General features: G+C 38.5%; 1 protein-coding gene across 1 annotated transcript in view; it reads left to right on the top strand.

The window, feature by feature from the left end:
• Positions 1-17055, top strand: part of LOC145979449 (uncharacterized) — a 215684-nt gene that overhangs the window by 167328 nt on the left and 31301 nt on the right. The window contains exon 3 of the mRNA XM_083112352.1: positions 4725-4789. Coding sequence (XP_082968478.1) covers positions 4725-4789 — 65 coding nt within the window. The remainder of the gene's footprint in view (positions 1-4724; positions 4790-17055) is intronic.

The following is a 17055-nucleotide window of genomic DNA, read 5'->3' on the forward strand; positions in this document are numbered from 1 at the left end:
TTGTTCTAATCTCTTCCCTTTATTTCTTTACCTTCCTCTATCTTCTTCTTCCTTTGTTTGTCTCTATCCCTACTAATATTGTCTTTCTTTCTATCTTTCTTCTCTCATGTTCTACTCACCCCTTCCTTTTTTCTTAACTTTCTCTTCATCTTCCTGTTTCCTCTTCTTCTTTCTTCCATTCTCTAGTTCCTTATTTCCTTTTCCCTCTATTTCTCTATATTTATTTTCCTTCTCTCTATCTTCATTTTTGCTTCTGTCTCTCTTTCATTCTTCCTTTTGATCTTTATTTCTTTCTCTATCATCTATCGCCTTCTGCGTCCACTCTTTCTCTCCCTGTATTCATCCGTCTGTTTCGTACTCAACTGCAATCGAGTGGGTAGAAAGGTGGGCTAGAGCTCCCCGCCCCTCTACTTTTAACATCGTTTCTCCATACGTCACTAATCGAGTTATATATTTTGCTAACTGTAAGGTGGTCCAGTCGACAGGACGTTTGGTCGTAATCCAGTACTTGGGGTGCAATGCCTGCGCGTGACGTCATCAACAGTAGGTCACAGATCACAACACGATATCCAGGGTTGTTAAAAGTCAAGGAATTTTAAATAAATTTGATTCCGGTCCAGGAGAGAAAATCAGCAAGCGTAAAAGGGTTCTGGACCGTAAAGTACTTCAATTCGGTTCAGGAACCTTTTTTTTTCCCCGGATGAATTTAAATTCGGTCCAGGAACCTTTTTTCCCCGGATGAATTTAAATACGGTCCAGGAACCTTTTTTCCCCGGATGAATTTAAATACGGTCCAGGAACCTTTTTTTTCCCGGATGAATTTAAATACGGTCCAGGAACCTTTTTTTCCCCGGATGAATTTAAATTCGGTTCAGGAACCTTTTTACCAGATCAATTTAAATACGGTCCAGGAACCTTTTTTCCCCGGATGAATTTAAATACGGTCCAGGAACCTTTTTCCGGATCAATTTAAATACGGTCCAGGAACCTTTTTTCCCCGGATGAATTTAAATACGGTCCAGGAACCTTTTTCCGGATCAATTTAAATACGGTCCAGGAACCTTTTATTCCCGGATGAATTTAAATACGGTCCAGGAACCTTTTTCCGGATCAATTTAAATACGGTCCAGGAACCTTTTTTCCCCGGATGAATTTAAATACGGTCCAGGAACCTTTTTCCGGATCAATTTAAATACGGTCCAGGAACCTTTTTTCCCCGGATGAATTTAAATACGGTCCAGGAACCTTTTTCCGGATCAATTTAAATACGGTCCAGGAACCTTTTATTCCCGGATGAATTTAAATACGGTCCAGGAACCTTTTTCCGGATCAATTTAAATACGGTCCAGGAACCTTTTTTCCCCGGATGAATTTAAATACGGTCCAGGAACCTTTTTTCCCCGGATGAATTTAAATACGGTCCAGGAACCTTTTTTCCCCGGATGAATTTAAATACGGTCCAGGAACCTTTTTTTCCCCGGATGAATTTAAATACGGTCCAGGAACCTTTTTTCCCCGGATGAATTTAAATACGGTCCAGGAACCTTTTTTCCCCGGATGAATTTAAATACGGTCCAGGAACTTTTTCCCCGGATGAATTTAAATACGGTCCAGGAACCTTTTTTCCCCGGATGAATTTAAATTCGGTCCAGGAACCTTTTTTCCCCGGATGAATTTAAATACGGTCCAGGAACCTTTTTTCCCCGGATGAATTTAAATACGGTCCAGGAACCTTTTTTCCCCGGATGAATTTAAATACGGTCCAGGAACTTTTTTCCCCGGATGAATTTAAATACGGTCCAGGAACCTTTTTTCCCCGGATGAATTTAAATACGGTCCAGGAACCTTTTTTCCCCGGATGAATTTAAATACGGTCCAGGAACCTTTTTTCCCCGGATGAATTTAAATACGGTCCAGGAACCTTTTTTTCCCGGATGAATTTAAATACGGTCCAGGAACCTTTTTTTCCCCGGATGAATTTAAATTCGGTCCAGGAACCTTTTTCCCCGGATGAATTTAAATTCGGTCCAGGAACCTTTTTCCCCCGGATGAATTTAAATTCGGTCCAGGAACCTTTTTTTCCCCGGATGAATTTAAATACGGTCCAGGAACCTTTTTTTCCCAGGATGAATTTAAATTCGGTCCAGGAACTTTTTACGGATGAATTTAAATTCGGTCCAGGAACATTTTTTCCCAGGATGAATTTAAATTCGGTCCAGGAACTTTTTACGGATGAATTTAAATTCGGTCCAGGAACCTTTTTTTCCCAGGATGAATTTAAATTCGGTCCAGGAACCTTTTTTTCCCAGGATGAATTTAAATTCGGTCCAGGAACCTTTTTTTCCCAGGATGAATTTAAATTCGGTCCAGGAACCTTTTTTCCCAGGATGAATTTAAATTCGGTCCAGGAACCTTTTTTTCCCAGGATGAATTTAAATTCGGTCCAGGAACTTTTTACGGATGAATTTAAATTCGGTCCAGGAACCTTTTTTCCCAGAATGAATTTAAATTCGGTCCAGGAACCTTTTTTCCCAGGATGAATTTAAATTCGGTCCAGGAACCTTTTTTTCCCAGGATGAATTTAAATTCGGTCCAGGAACCTTTTTTCCCAGGATGAATTTAAATTCGGTCCAGGAACCTTTTTTTCCCAGGATGAATTTAAATTCGGTCCTGGAACCTTTTTCAATGAAACAATACGCAACTTGGACCGAATTTATATTGTGGGAGAAAAAAGGTTCCGGTCCTGAACCTAGACGATATCAGCATTACATCATCAGATATGTCCTGGTACCTTCTCTGCACACATGCTCATATTAATAAGTTCAAACCAAGTGACCATGCATTCAAATACATATTGCTAATGTTGTAGGGACTTTATAGTTTTATAGGTGATAGTTCAGTCAGTATGACGTCTGACCGCCACTGGGGAGACCCGGATTCAATCTCAAAGAGGAACTTCTCCCTTAATGTCCCTACACAACCGGCTCTGCGGCTCACTTATCCTCTCCCGTAGGGTGGAGCATGATGTTGACCACATCTGCTTCTCCATGACGTACATTAAGAATATCCACACCCTTTACGGCACCAGGCACGTAGATATCACGACCCATTAAAAACAAGCACTATTAAGATATTTGTCATCTTGAAGAAACAATTTTTGTTTGTTTGTTTATATATTATTGCCTGGTGTGTTGAGAAAGTCGAAAAGACACTGATATAGAGAAGAGTTTGCGTTAAGTAGAAAATTATTAGTCACGTCTTTGAGTTGAGTCATTATCGCTCATTATATACGTATTTGTTGGACTTCTACAACTGTACATTGAGCTGTTTATGCTCAGCATACAATTTCAATACCTAAACATGTACACTTTACTTCTAGAATTGAGCGCTTAGACTTCATAAACGTTTATAGATAATGTATATATGCTTTCATCATGTACATACAGTAAAACCTCGTTAATCCGAACAGGCAGAAGGCCCAAAAAAAAAAAAAAAAAAAAAAAAAAAAAAAAAAAAAAAAAGCAGCAGAGTGCAAGGTTTTAAATGTGGCTAGAAGCACTGCATTGTTGTACTGCCTTATATTTTACTATACTGTATAGTCTACTTAGGCCTATACCGTTTAAATACACCATAATAAACATATTTTGTTGCTATAAACGAGGTTTTAATGCACTTTCTACTGTTCTTTAACTGGTCAACTTATCTCCCCCCCATTAGTCCGGATTAACGAGGTTTTACTGTAATTTATTTTAATTATAATGAATCTGTTGTTTTTAATAATGCAACAAAGTTTATTGGCAAAGCTCATTATTCCTTCGTAATGCTTTGTATAAAATCTCGATTTTCAGTTCATAAACAGAGAATATCAAAGTAATGTGCTAAGTATCACCCTTTGAACTACCACAACCACAATTTAGATATTTCAAAATGCATATTTTAATTAAGTGGCGATACGTCATCGCATGGCCACATCTATTTTTTTTACAAGCAATTGTATCTTTAGATCATTACAATTGTAAATTATAAAAAGCAATATTTTCCTACTTAGTTCAACATAAGGTCGATAGGTGTCACCAACATTTCTACTGAATTACTACATCATATTTGCTGCATTTTTTTAACTCTGCAAATGATCCCTGTAGTGCAATAGCAACTGAATTGCTTCTTTCACGTGGGAGCTTGTTCTGCATGCATACCTAGTGAGCGTCCATTTCCATAAACTTTCATAAGTGATTTTACCCGTTCAGTTTGTTTTTCAATTGTTATTTAAACAGTTAGTACCTTCCATCATCTTCAAACCAATTCGTCACTTGACAAAAATGAGTTTTAACTTAGATATGTATAGATGATCGCATATGGTGATATTTTACAGTTTATAATTACATTGTATTGTGTGCTTACGAGTAGGATGTGTCAAGATGAAATAGATTCAGCTGAGTCCATCAATAACTTTCTACGTTTTGCAATTTACGTGTGACGTAGGTTGTTGAAGTCTATCACAAATTTTCACAAAACGACAATTCTAAAGTGTAATTCAACGCAAGATCACGTATATACATAATTGATTGCATAAAAATTAATTCTTTAGAAAGTCAATGACAGCCACGTGATGTCATTTAGCCGTGATTGTTGAATAGCCCTGATGGACCCACCTTTATATTTCACCTTGCCTCAGCATATTTCAAGTTCGTCATGTAACCGTCTATCTTTTATTTTCTTTCTAGCCGTGATTATCCTATTAAATCTACACCATGTTTGGTGGAATCCATCTGTTGCGGCTGTACCGGGGGTAAGTTTCTTCAATTCTTATACTTTATTTTACGTGTTTCTTTTATGAATTGTCTCATTACGTAACTTGTTTTGTTCTTATGAATGAATCCATTAGAAATATCTGGGTTTTTTTGTTTTTAACTAAGAGAGTTGTGGAAATTGTAGTTGGAAGAGGTATTTACAATTTTTATATTTTCATGTACAGGGTGTTTCCGTGAACTTGGTTCAAACTTGTAGGGTGGATGAAGACTGACCCAAGTACCAATATGTGATAAGGAATCTCGGCTTCTGGATTTAATACGGGCATTTCTACAGAGTATGATAGCACTATACGACGAAAACGTTACAGTATTTGTTCAAAATGGCGGCCTCCAGCGTCGATGCAGGCACCATAGCGTCGCAACTGCTCTAACATCCCCGGAGTCATTCAGAAGATATCACAGGCAGCAAGGATTCTTACCAGTCCCTCGGCTCAGCACCCGATCGTCAACCGTTTGAGTGAGGAGGACCTGTTGCCAAGAATCCAGACTCCAGAGCGGATACGACGAAGCTTCTTGCGACGCGAAGGCCGCCATTTTGAATAGTTGCATTTCTCCACTGTCATATAAAGCCCCAAATTGTTTTGGCTCATAACTTTTTTAATGGTGGACCGGGGTTCGTTATCACATATTGGTACTTGCCATGGGCGTCGGGAAGGGGGGGTCGAACGGGTCGGTGGCCCCCCGCTGGAAATTGACATCGTTCACTTAAAGATACAAGAAAGCCGAACGTTTGTTACTCTTATTGCTAAAAACAGAAATAGAGTTAATTTAGTTAGTATTCGAACAGAATAATCAAAGTAAAAATGTATTGGATCAAAAACATTGAGTGAAAATATAAGAACAAGGTTATATTGTACCATTTCATCCAAAGAACAAATGGTTTCACAGTTTTCAAAATTCTAAGAATTACAGTTGTAGGTGAGAGGTCACACAACAAACTTTATGAAAAAAAAACAACTAACATTTAAAGCCATTTCTTGAACGAGACATGCAAAAGTTAATATCACAGATACTAACTGCTATAAAATGCAAAAGAAATAATGGAAAATAGTTGTGGCTGGATCGAGTCTCCCCATATAAATAATAATAATTATTATTATTTTGAATAAAATTTATTTTTGTTATATTCTAATCTTTATTATTGTATAACAACATTTATAACCGTGGTAATAATACTTATTATTTTTCTACAATTCAACCCCCCGACCCCCCTGCAAAAATTTATGGCGACGCCCATGGTAATTGGGTCAGTCTCCATCCACCCTACAAATTTCAATCAATGTCACGGAAACACCCTGTATATATACTTAATTTCTACATTATGGCTAACGCGAAAAACAAGATGGTTTGCATTCTTGGCTGATGCTCTACAAAAGCATATTTTCGAGTACTGTTGCCGAAAAACCCTCCTCACCCCCAACAGCAGTTGGTTTCGTACCGTAGTCATCACGGAAACTTTGTTTTAACCATCGGTAAATTTGTATAAGTTTTGAGTTTTGGGGGAGACTGACTCTGAAGCACACAAATTTCCCTCTACGAAACTTAATAAGAAAAATCGTTGGCATTGTAATCGAATAAATTGTTCATTAGTCGAGTGTGTTTCCATTCCGTTGTGTCGTGTCAAGTTAACGCTTTTTCTTCCGCCCCGAAATTCAGATAATTCTAAAATAAAAGGCATACCATATTTTACGGCTAACTTAAGTGGACAGTCTTTTGTTTACTTCTCCGACAGTCACCACGAAACATGTTTGTTGTTATTGAGCTCCATAATATCAAGTGGCGTGACCAAGGGGGCGTTGGTGGGGTTCATAACCCCACTTTGGCCCATAATTGCTAAATGAAAGAACGTCAGAGGCAGGAAAAGATGACAAAATGAGAACTGAATACTAAAAAGGTAAAAATAATGTAGTTAAATTAGTCTAAAAACTACAGAACCACTATTGTTAGCAATATCCATGTAAACGTTGAGCAAACTTTCGTCGAAGCCCGCACAATTAAGCTTTTTTATATAAGACAGGCTTAAATAAGAAAAAAATGCTTTCTCAATATTTAATAAGAAGCCGCACTTGTATTCACTAGAGTGGCACGTTTGGAAACATCTTTTTGTTGTCAATTTATTAGCAAGTTCAAAAGTTTCAAGCTTAATTTTACAGCAACCTGTTCGGTTTCTTGTTGAAGGTCATAGACACCTGCTATGGTCACTTGTGGACAAGAGCTGGTCCGCTGCTCCTCCTTTCTAGAATAAGAAAAAATGTCCTATTTATTCTTCTCTTCATTAAGTCATTCCTCACCACTTTGTTTTTCTTGTTTCGTTCACTAAATTCTTCTTGATTCTAATTTTCTTCCTTAATCGCCATTCTTAATTTATCTTATTCTTTCCTTCATCTCTCTTACTTCCCATCTTGAAAGTGTGTATACATTTTTTGGAACACCCTATATATAACACTACATGCAAGTTTACAAATTTCTTGACAATAAATTAAGAACCGGAAGTATTAAATTTACGTGGCATTTCTCGCTTTTCAAATCCAAAATTGTTGTGAAATACTTAAAAGAAACGTAGTATTATATCAGAATAGTATTATTTCGCTATTTTGTATTAATTGAAACGTGATTGTGTGATTTTGTTGCACAAAAACTTTCTTGCTACAGTTGACAATGTCCATACACTTTGTAGATTAACTTAAACTACTGTGATTTTTAAGTGCTCCATCTCTATGTTACATTCGAATCCTTTTGCAGTTGTGAAAGTTGTAAATCGAAAGTTTCCATTCATTCAATTGGCTGGGGAAAAAAAGTGTTCAAAGACTAACACAATATGTTGCAAACTGAGCTACATTCGAACCTTCCACCAGGTGGCTCTGCAGTCGTGCCTTGTCCTTGCTTCACGGAGAGCGAAGAAAGTTGTGGACTGGAGATTAAGTTATATAACGGCTCTTTCTTTCTGATTCATCTACCACAGGACGAGCGAAGTTGAGTTGTTTAATTGCACTGACACGATTTTATGTACTTCTTTTTTGTGTTCACTTGCAACAACTTTCCTGGAACTCGCTTTACGTTCTCGGATATTTAACACGTTTGTGCTTGTTTATACTTCAATACACGTAGACCATGCATTGCACACTTTTATGCGATATTTGCCAGAATATACTAAAGCGTGTTTCCAATCTCAGTATACAATGAACCAAATTGAGTTGTAAAAGAGCTTGAATGTTTCAAAATCCGTTGAACATTTAGCACAACTTGCAATAATGTCTAACTTGTTGTGCTAGATAGTTGACTTAAATTCAACCAGGGGTGTCCACAGAGATGTGTCTGGACGTACGTTGAGTCTATAGAACATTTGATTAGAATAACTAACTCTCTAGCATTCTTAAACCCGAAAGTTTATGGTTGCAGAAACACAAGTCTTCCATCTGTCCCTATCCTGGGCAAGATCAATCCAATCTTTTCCATCCTTACCGAATTCCATTAGGTCCATCTCAACGTTATCCCTCCATCTTCGTCTTGGCCTTCCTACAGGTCTCTTACCACCAGGTTTCCCCACAAGAATCCTTGCGTCCTCTCCCATTCGTGTCACATGGCCTGCTCGTATAAGTCTTTTTGATTAAATCATTCTAATAATATCTGGACATGAATACAAATTATGTAGTTCTAAATTATGTAACCTTCTACACTCACCTGTCTCCTCATCCTTTTTAAGTCCAAATATTTTCTAAGACTCTTGGTGTTGTTGTGTTAACACCAGTTAGGTCAAGACGAACTGAAAAGATATTATGTTTCTGGTTGAAAACTTACTTTAATAATGTTATAGATGCATTGTCAAGGGGTCGTTTCTTCCACCTTCTGTAAATCAATTTAAAGGCAAACAAGAACGTCGAACCTGGCCGGCGGAGTGGTTAGCACATCGCGCTACAACGCCAGGGGTTCAGGGTTCGAATCCTGGCCTGGACATGGATGTTTGTGAGTGTCTATTCGTCAATTTCATCATATCATCACTCATCCCCATCTTCGCAAATTAGCCAAAAGTGGCATAAAAAGCAAAGTAAAATAAACTAAATCAATCCAAATGAGAAAGATGTCGAACCCAATTAAATATGAATATTCCTTTTTTTTTCGAAGTCAGGACTTTTCATGTCCAGCATATTGTTTATTGAACTGGGATGTGGGTTGTTTACATAGTAAATGTGTACAGGAACATTGATAATTACAATTACATTAGTATAGTTTGTTCCCTGCTACTGTCATGGGTATGTACCCAACGGTACAACATATACCTACAACTAACTACAAACAATACATAGAAGATATACAAGGATTGTCATGATAGTTTCATGAAATTTGAATATAAGCGCAGGTGCACATATAATACATTTGTTAAAACCATATGAGTAGATTACTTAGTTTCCCTAGGATCTAAGTGTGATTCACTTTGTCATGGTCGTGGTAGAGGTGCCTTACGTCGTCGGGGACGGAGCTTCCTTTTGTGTATTTGGAACACACGCAGATCGCACTCAAGGTGTCGAATAGATTATAAATGATATGCACGCATAATTCAACATTATTTAATTGATCACAAAATTCCATTCAACAAACTATAATGAACTCCATTTATAAAAGACAAAACATAATCTGTTTTTATCCACATATCCACAATTTCAAAGGTCTTATAAACCATACAGACTATTTACATAATAAGCGCTCACACATACGACACTTCCCGATGGTGTTTATCAGTTGGTTTGGGTGGGCTTGAACCTTTGCCCATATGCGTTGTTTGGTGATTTGGAACGTCTCCTCAATCATTGGGTATTGGAGATCATCGTGAATCTGGGAGATACGGGTGTCCATGGAGAAGGACCCAATCATGCGTGGCGCTCTATTCTGCACAATCTGGATCTTTTTGTGATGGGTTTGTGCCATTTGGCTCCATACCGGACTGGCATAGAGTAGAATAGGGTGAACTATCGATGTGAACACATGGAGGCGTGTGGCAAAAGGAAGGGTTTGCGCACGTAGCGGTGGAGATAGGTAGCCAAGACGCATGCGTGCGCGCTGTGTGAGGTCCAAACTTCAGTCGTCGGTCCAGGAGGACGCCCAGATATTTAACTTGGTCACGATGAGGCACTCGGCGTCTGAAGAGGGTGACTCGAGCTCCTTCTGGTACTGGGCCCAACCCGAAGACCGTAACAAAGCTCTTCTCCGGATTTATCCTGATCTTCCATTTTGTGGCCCATTTCTCAAAACGGGTGGTGCACTTCTTCAGTTTGTCTTCGCAGTTTTCGAGACGTTTGTCCCAGACAAATACTGCCGTATCATCGGCATACGTGGCCAGTATGCCTGTTTCAGGTGTTGGGATGTCAGCTGCATAGAGTGCAAACAGAAGAAGGGAAAGCACTGCACCTTGCGGAACGCCGGCCAGAATAGGGCGTGAAGACGACTGGTGGCTGTTGATAATGGTTACAAAACTTCTCCCGAAGAGGAAACAGGCCAAGATCTCGCAATATGTGTTCGGAATATTATTCCATGTTGGATATGCTTGAAATACTGTAATCGAAATAAATCACCTTTGTGAATTAAAATTAGGAAACCTTTTTTGCAAAATATAAATCTGTACGATGTTCCTCAAGAAGAATTTTTGTCACAGCTTTTAAAAAAAAAAATCGAGTAGTTGTATTTCCTTCCAAGCCTTCCTAAAAATAGAATTTACACAATTTGCGATTCCAGCTATTCAGACTGACATCTGTTGACAGACTCTAACACTACTATATTGGGTGGGATTGCTTGCTTCGTTATATGGAATGCAAATTGACAATAAATAGTAAAGTTGGTTATGAGGGGGAGAGGGCTGAATCTCGGTGGCTGGAGTGGTTACTAAAGCGGCTGCGTGTAAAAACACACATATCTACACATATGTGTGTGCAAATGTATGTTTGTATACATGCCGCTTTCAGTACCCACTGTAATTTTGGCATGAGTTAACTAAAAATCCTACCTTTATATACCTTCCCTGATTAATTGATGATGAAGAAAAACAGAGTAAGAAGCCAAGGAATCAGAACACACAAGAACATTAAATATACGCAACTATTCATCACAGCCAGGCACGTATCAAAGAATATATTTCTGGTGGGGGCGGGCCGAACGAAGTGTCTCAGAAATTAATATAAAATGTTTCAATTAATACTTTATTTTATAGGGCTATTCATAATGTACAAATTAATTAAATTTCTCGTATCGGACAAACAGATTTCTTGAAATTTACAGGAGAAATTACTTACCGAATGCAGTTTCTTTATACTTGTGGAAGTTCGGGGAAGTGTTTTCTCGCATCGTTCATTGAATTTTGCCGGTAAATCATCTATTTTTCGATATAAATGTGGCACGAAAGCTCTTGCATCCATTTACTTCCAGGTAGATGTAGCCTGTGTGTGATGATGTAATCCCGGTCAGTGTTGCCAAACACGTGTTTCTGTAACTGAAGAAGGTACGTTTTCGCAAATGGTTTGTTGGGCTATGTGTCAATGGTTCGTGGGGCTATGTGTCAATGGTTCATGGGGCTATGCGAGAATGGTGTGTGGGGGCTACGCATATTTCTTTTAGAAACCAATTTTTAACTATTGTAACCTATACGTGACCCTACCTAACCTAACCTTACCGGAAATGGTTCGTGCGGTTATGTATGAATGGTTCGTGGGGCTATGCGTCAATGGTTTGTGGGGCTACATAGGTATTTTTGTGTGCAGTGGAATGGAAACACTGCCTGCCGAGTACGGTAGTGAAACTATGACCGCCATATCGCGTGTTACCGAAGGCAAAAAGAAACGAAGAAAACTTACTCGATATGTCGGAAATAAAGCTTATTTCCGTGAAATAAGCGAAATGCCACCTTCAGCAATGTTTCTCAATGCAGAATACGTAAGTACGAATATTCAAATTAAATGAACTAGTAAATTTCGGCCGTTTGTCCGATACGAGAAATTTACCCTTTATTTTATAGGGCTATTCATAATGTACAAATTAATTACTATTGTACTGTTATAATTACATGATAGGTAAAGGACTGTAGAAGAATAGAGATATAACAGCTCGTGTTGCGTACATGTAGTTAGGGTCGAAAACATTTGTATAAAAAAAAAGAAATCAATATCAAAAGATAAGGAATAGAATATTTACTGAATAACAAAAAGGGTGCTAGATCCAGTTGACGAAACGTGAAGTTCTTGCTCAAAATTTTATGCATATTCTTTTAGTTAAGTAGGGTGTATCTTTGTTGTAGTGTCATTGAAAGCTACTGGCGTACAGGATTTCTATTCGGAGGAAGGCTGGAATTCAAAAGGTGGATATTAAATAGCTGTTTTAGGAGGGGACGGGACACACAATTGTAATTACCATTTTTAGTCTTAGTTTTAATAATTAATCAAAAACAAAAATGCTAAATGGGGGTCATCTTAAGAAAGTTTTCATATACCACTATGGTTTTCCCGAGATATTTACTGGTTTCATTTGAAAATTTTGATTTTCTCAAAATTTCGGAAGGGGTTGTAGCCCCATCAGGTCCCCCCATGCGTACGCCAGTGTTGAAAGCTGTATGATCCCAATAGAATCCTTGCCTTCCAGTAAGTTCGGCAAGAATAACCTTCACGATTGCACAACAAATGCTAAACAAGTATATTTTCATTATTTAATTTTGGTAATTGGTATAATTATGACAAAAGTTGGTGGCCCTGACTCCAAGGATCTCCTAAATACGTAATTGATCGCAGTATTGTGTTTTAAGAGCATGCTATACAGTCTCCAGGGGACTCTTCCCAAGCTCTTCCGTCCGTGGCAGTGTTGCCAACTTAGCTCTCTTGAAGCCAGATCTGGCTCTTTCGTGCACTCGTTCAGCTGTGAACTGGGACGTCCACCCCCGTGCCCCACTATGATGCCATCACTGGTTCCGGTCCACATACACCAACGTTTGTCATAATTATACATTTTGCACTTGTTATATTGGCTGCGTCGCCTCACTTCCTCTTATCTCCCCAGCTACTTCTTCATAATGCAATGTTTAACGTGAAATTGACATATTATTGTTAACAGGGAATTCTTTATTTTCTATTTTATACGACCATCGGTGGATTATTGAGATGGGCGATGCCGCCGGATCTAGATGTTGAAGACTAAGAAGAAATTGTCATCAATTTAGAGTTAACGATAATAGCAGTGCCCCTTTTCACAACTAACATTACCCTAGAAGGCACTTTATCCAGCCTACGTAAATCTAGCTCCTTGAAAGTCAGTTTTAACTCCATTTTAGGTGAAATTTAGTTATTTTACGCGCATCAGGTTTGGCAACACTGCCAAGAGGCAAGGAGAAAAGCATTGATCATATGGGAGTATGATTTGATTCGTTCTCTTGGGAATATAAAACTTCGGATGGAATACAAAAATATGTCAACGGGAAGAGGGCAGTTTGAAGATGCATTTCACCAGCAGAAAAGTCGAAACTTTAATTTGATTAGCCGTAACTTGATGTTGATGTTTAGTCCCCAGAAGGCATACATGGAATTCCGAAAATTCTTATTCATCATACTTTTCAAACATCGTGTCAAGCTGAATGATCAATATAAAAAACGCTTCCACTTGCAATATGGGGAGAAATTCATACTCTTGGATACACCCAGGGGTTTTCTTTAGTAGCAGTGCCCATTCGGGCGATATTGAAATAAATGCACAATTGGTGCGTAACTGTATCTTCTTCCCTTAAATGAGAGCATTTTCGCAGCATCTTTGGCTGGCTGTTCTGCATTGCAACTTGAGAACGAGTCATAACTCTCCAAGCTACCAATCAACAAATGAGCCGCTGACGTCATCTCAACCCAGCCACCTATCGGTAACCGTCTTGCTGACGCTCTACAGTGTTGCTAGGCTCGCTAACTGGACTCGCTCAGTCGGTTGGAAATGCTGAGAATAATCGATTTATTTATTTTTATTTATTTATTTATTTATTTATTATTATCCTGCGCACAACAGGCATCTGCCCTTTTACAGTGCACAGTAAATGTCTTACATAGGATTTATACACATCAAAATAATATTTATACACATTTCAGATATAAAAAAAAGAAAAAATACATATAGGGGTTATATATATCGTCCTTAAACATTACCGTGGATAAAAAATGAATCAAACCTTACACAATTACATTCATATATGTATGGGTTTATATATACACATAAAGAAGGTAAAAATAATAATAATAATAATAAAAAAAATAATAAAAATTAAAAAATTAAGCAAGAATGTTGTCCATTAAATAGCGTTTATACTCAGAAAATTTAGCATATATGTCCAAGTGTATGCCCTTCTCTAACCATTCATTATACAAGCTACACATTCTTCGCAGGGGAGCCATTTCTGCGGATTTTGTACGGGTGCGGGAAATTGCAAAGAGTTGCTTTCTTGATCGCAACTTTGGATGGGGGACATAGAAAGCTATTTTTGAAAGCAGAGAGGAAGAATCCAATTTGTCGTTAAGAAGTTTGAAAAGAAAAAGGAGCTGATGTATGGTTCTTCTGTTTGCAAGGGAGGTAATGTGTAATTTAATTAGCAATTCGTTATAAGGTGTCATCTTTGGATATGCACCATCTATCCTAAAAACTATATAGCGAGTGAACTTATTTTGAACTTTTTCAATAAGATCTATTTGTTTACTGGTTTGTGGACTCCACACTATAGATGCGTATTCTAATTTGGGCCTAACATATAGGTTAAATAATGATAACAACGCTTTTTTTTCATTGAATTCTTTTGCAGTTCTCATAATGAACCCCAGTTTTCTATGCGCGTCATTAACAGTCTTTGTGATATGTGACTGAAACGATAATTTATCATCGAACACTACACCAAGATCTGTTATTGAGTTTGCCCTGTCTATTTGTGTGTGTGCTATTTCGTAGTTATAGTGTATTGGGGATTTCAATCGGGTAAATGTTACGGTCCTGCATTTCTTATGGTTTAGATTAACTTTATTTGCTTTACACCATGCGTTGAGATTTTCGATATCCTCTTGTAATTTAATGGAATCGTCTTCATTGTGGATGCTCCTATAGAATTTTAAATCGTCAGCGAATAAGAGTTTCTCGGAATTTCTAAGCTGTTTTGGTAGGTCATTAATTAATATTAAATACAACAAGGGACCAAGATTAGAACCTTGAGGTACGCCTGAGCCAGCTACAAATTCATGGGAGCAGCAACCTTGATAATTTACGTATTGTTTTCTGTTTTTGAGATACGAGCACATTAAATCTACGAGGGAAGAGGAGAAGTTACAAAATGCTAATTTTTGCAAGAGAATATCATGGTTTACAGTGTCGAACGCGATATTCATTTCTTTGTGGGGATTAAGACGCGACGTTACATAAATAAAAACAAGACAAAGGGTTCTTACACCAACATATACCCGGGTTCGAATACCGGCCTGGGTGTCCTTTCGTCAAAGCATCACCCATCCTCAGCGTCGCGATTAACCAAAAGTGGCAGAAAAGCGACTTTAGATACAAAATTGTACAAATACCAGAGAGTAAACTCTATATATTTCTAAGAGTTACATCAAAATCTAGAAATAAAATAATATTGTCTCAGAGCCATGTTTTTCTTTTAATCTCATGGCGATTCGTAACTTAAAAAAAGCATCTTCAGTAATTAGTTTCTAATTTGAAAACGGCTTCACGGAGGACGATGAAACTTCGTATGGGTAACTGGGGTGGGGCACACCAGATGAGGCCAGAATGCACCATGGCGGCCATCTTGAAAGCCGCCATTTTGGAATTACCTCCAGATTTTCAAATAGGAAGGGGGTCATGTGGCACATCATTTCAGACGTGCGTGTTCTTAGAAACAAGAATATGCAGTTATTTTTCCCTTAACTTTATTTGGTGAGGATATCTCGACAGTTGAAGTTCACATTTGGCGTCCAATAAGATGTGCTCTATGCGTTGCTCATTCTATGCCACACAAAATGCAAGACTTTTCCTCCAGTCCTCGTGAATATGTAACAAGACTACAGGATACACAGAGTCACACTCTTGCTGGAAGATGTCGGATGTTGTCTTGATAAACCATGGCTTTAAGATGGCCCCAAAGATAAAATTCGTAAGGTCTGGGGAACTGGCTGGCCACTCAGTGGGTCCTGCTGCATTTGGTTTTTGTAGGGGTGCCACTTGTTCGAATGCAACACCCGGAGTATGGATCTCCGACTGACTCCTGGCACTGACTCCTGACACTGACTCCAGACGTCGGGTACCGTGTTTCGAGCTCTTGACTATTCTGTTTCCAGCTTTAAAACGAAGTAGGTGTGGCCAATAAGTTACCGAAATTTGTATTAATGCGCGCGGTGCCCACTTTCTATTCGCCAGCACTTGCCCCTCCCTCCCAGCGCACGTGTTAGCTTCAGTGTCAGTATTTTCCACAACGTTTCGAAACTAGAGTGACTTTTAAAAATGTGCAAATATTAGTTTTTAAAATGAACACTGTTGTAAATACGAGAGATGAAGAAAATATAATAAAATAGAGGTAAACACTTACCAACGATGTCAGTTCTCGTCAATGGTAATATACCATGTAAGAAGAATCCACACAGCTGGCCGTTGTAGCGGAGTGGTTATCACTGTGCGCTACGACGCCAGGAGTCCCGAGTTTGAATCTTGGCCTGGGCATTGATGTTCTTTGTGAGTGTCATTTCATCAATGTCACCATATCATCACTCATCCTCGCGATTAACCAAGTGTGAAAGAAATGCGAAGTAAAATAAACCAAATGAAACATGCAATAATTTAACCGGCGTAGACAAACTCATATCCATGAAGAAAAAGAACATCCACTTTCCTGCTAACGGCAGCAAGTCCAAAATCGGCTAAAATGTGCCATCCGCGTTTTTGTTCGGCTGAATTTCCTTGCGGGCCGCATAAATGCTTGTTTTTAGGACACCTGTTCAGAAGTTAACGATTCAACACAATACTCAGGATCCACCGCAATTTTGGTATCGCCACTTGTTCAAAGTTTCATATGTAGATGTTTTGTAACACTTGCAGTTGAAGCCACATCAACATTCAATGATATTTACAACCTATAAACACTACGCAAAATCTCGAGAACCACCACACGGCAACGGAGAGGAGGGCAGGTTTTGCAGGGTCGAGGGGAGGAAAGCTATAAATAGCCGTGTGCTTGAGGGTAACAGGGTTTCGGAAGATTCTT

The sequence above is a fragment of the Lepisma saccharinum genome, chromosome 26 (genome assembly GCF_977018435.1).
Source record: "Lepisma saccharinum chromosome 26, izLepSacc3.1, whole genome shotgun sequence".
Lineage (NCBI taxonomy): Eukaryota > Metazoa > Arthropoda > Insecta > Zygentoma > Lepismatidae > Lepisma > Lepisma saccharinum.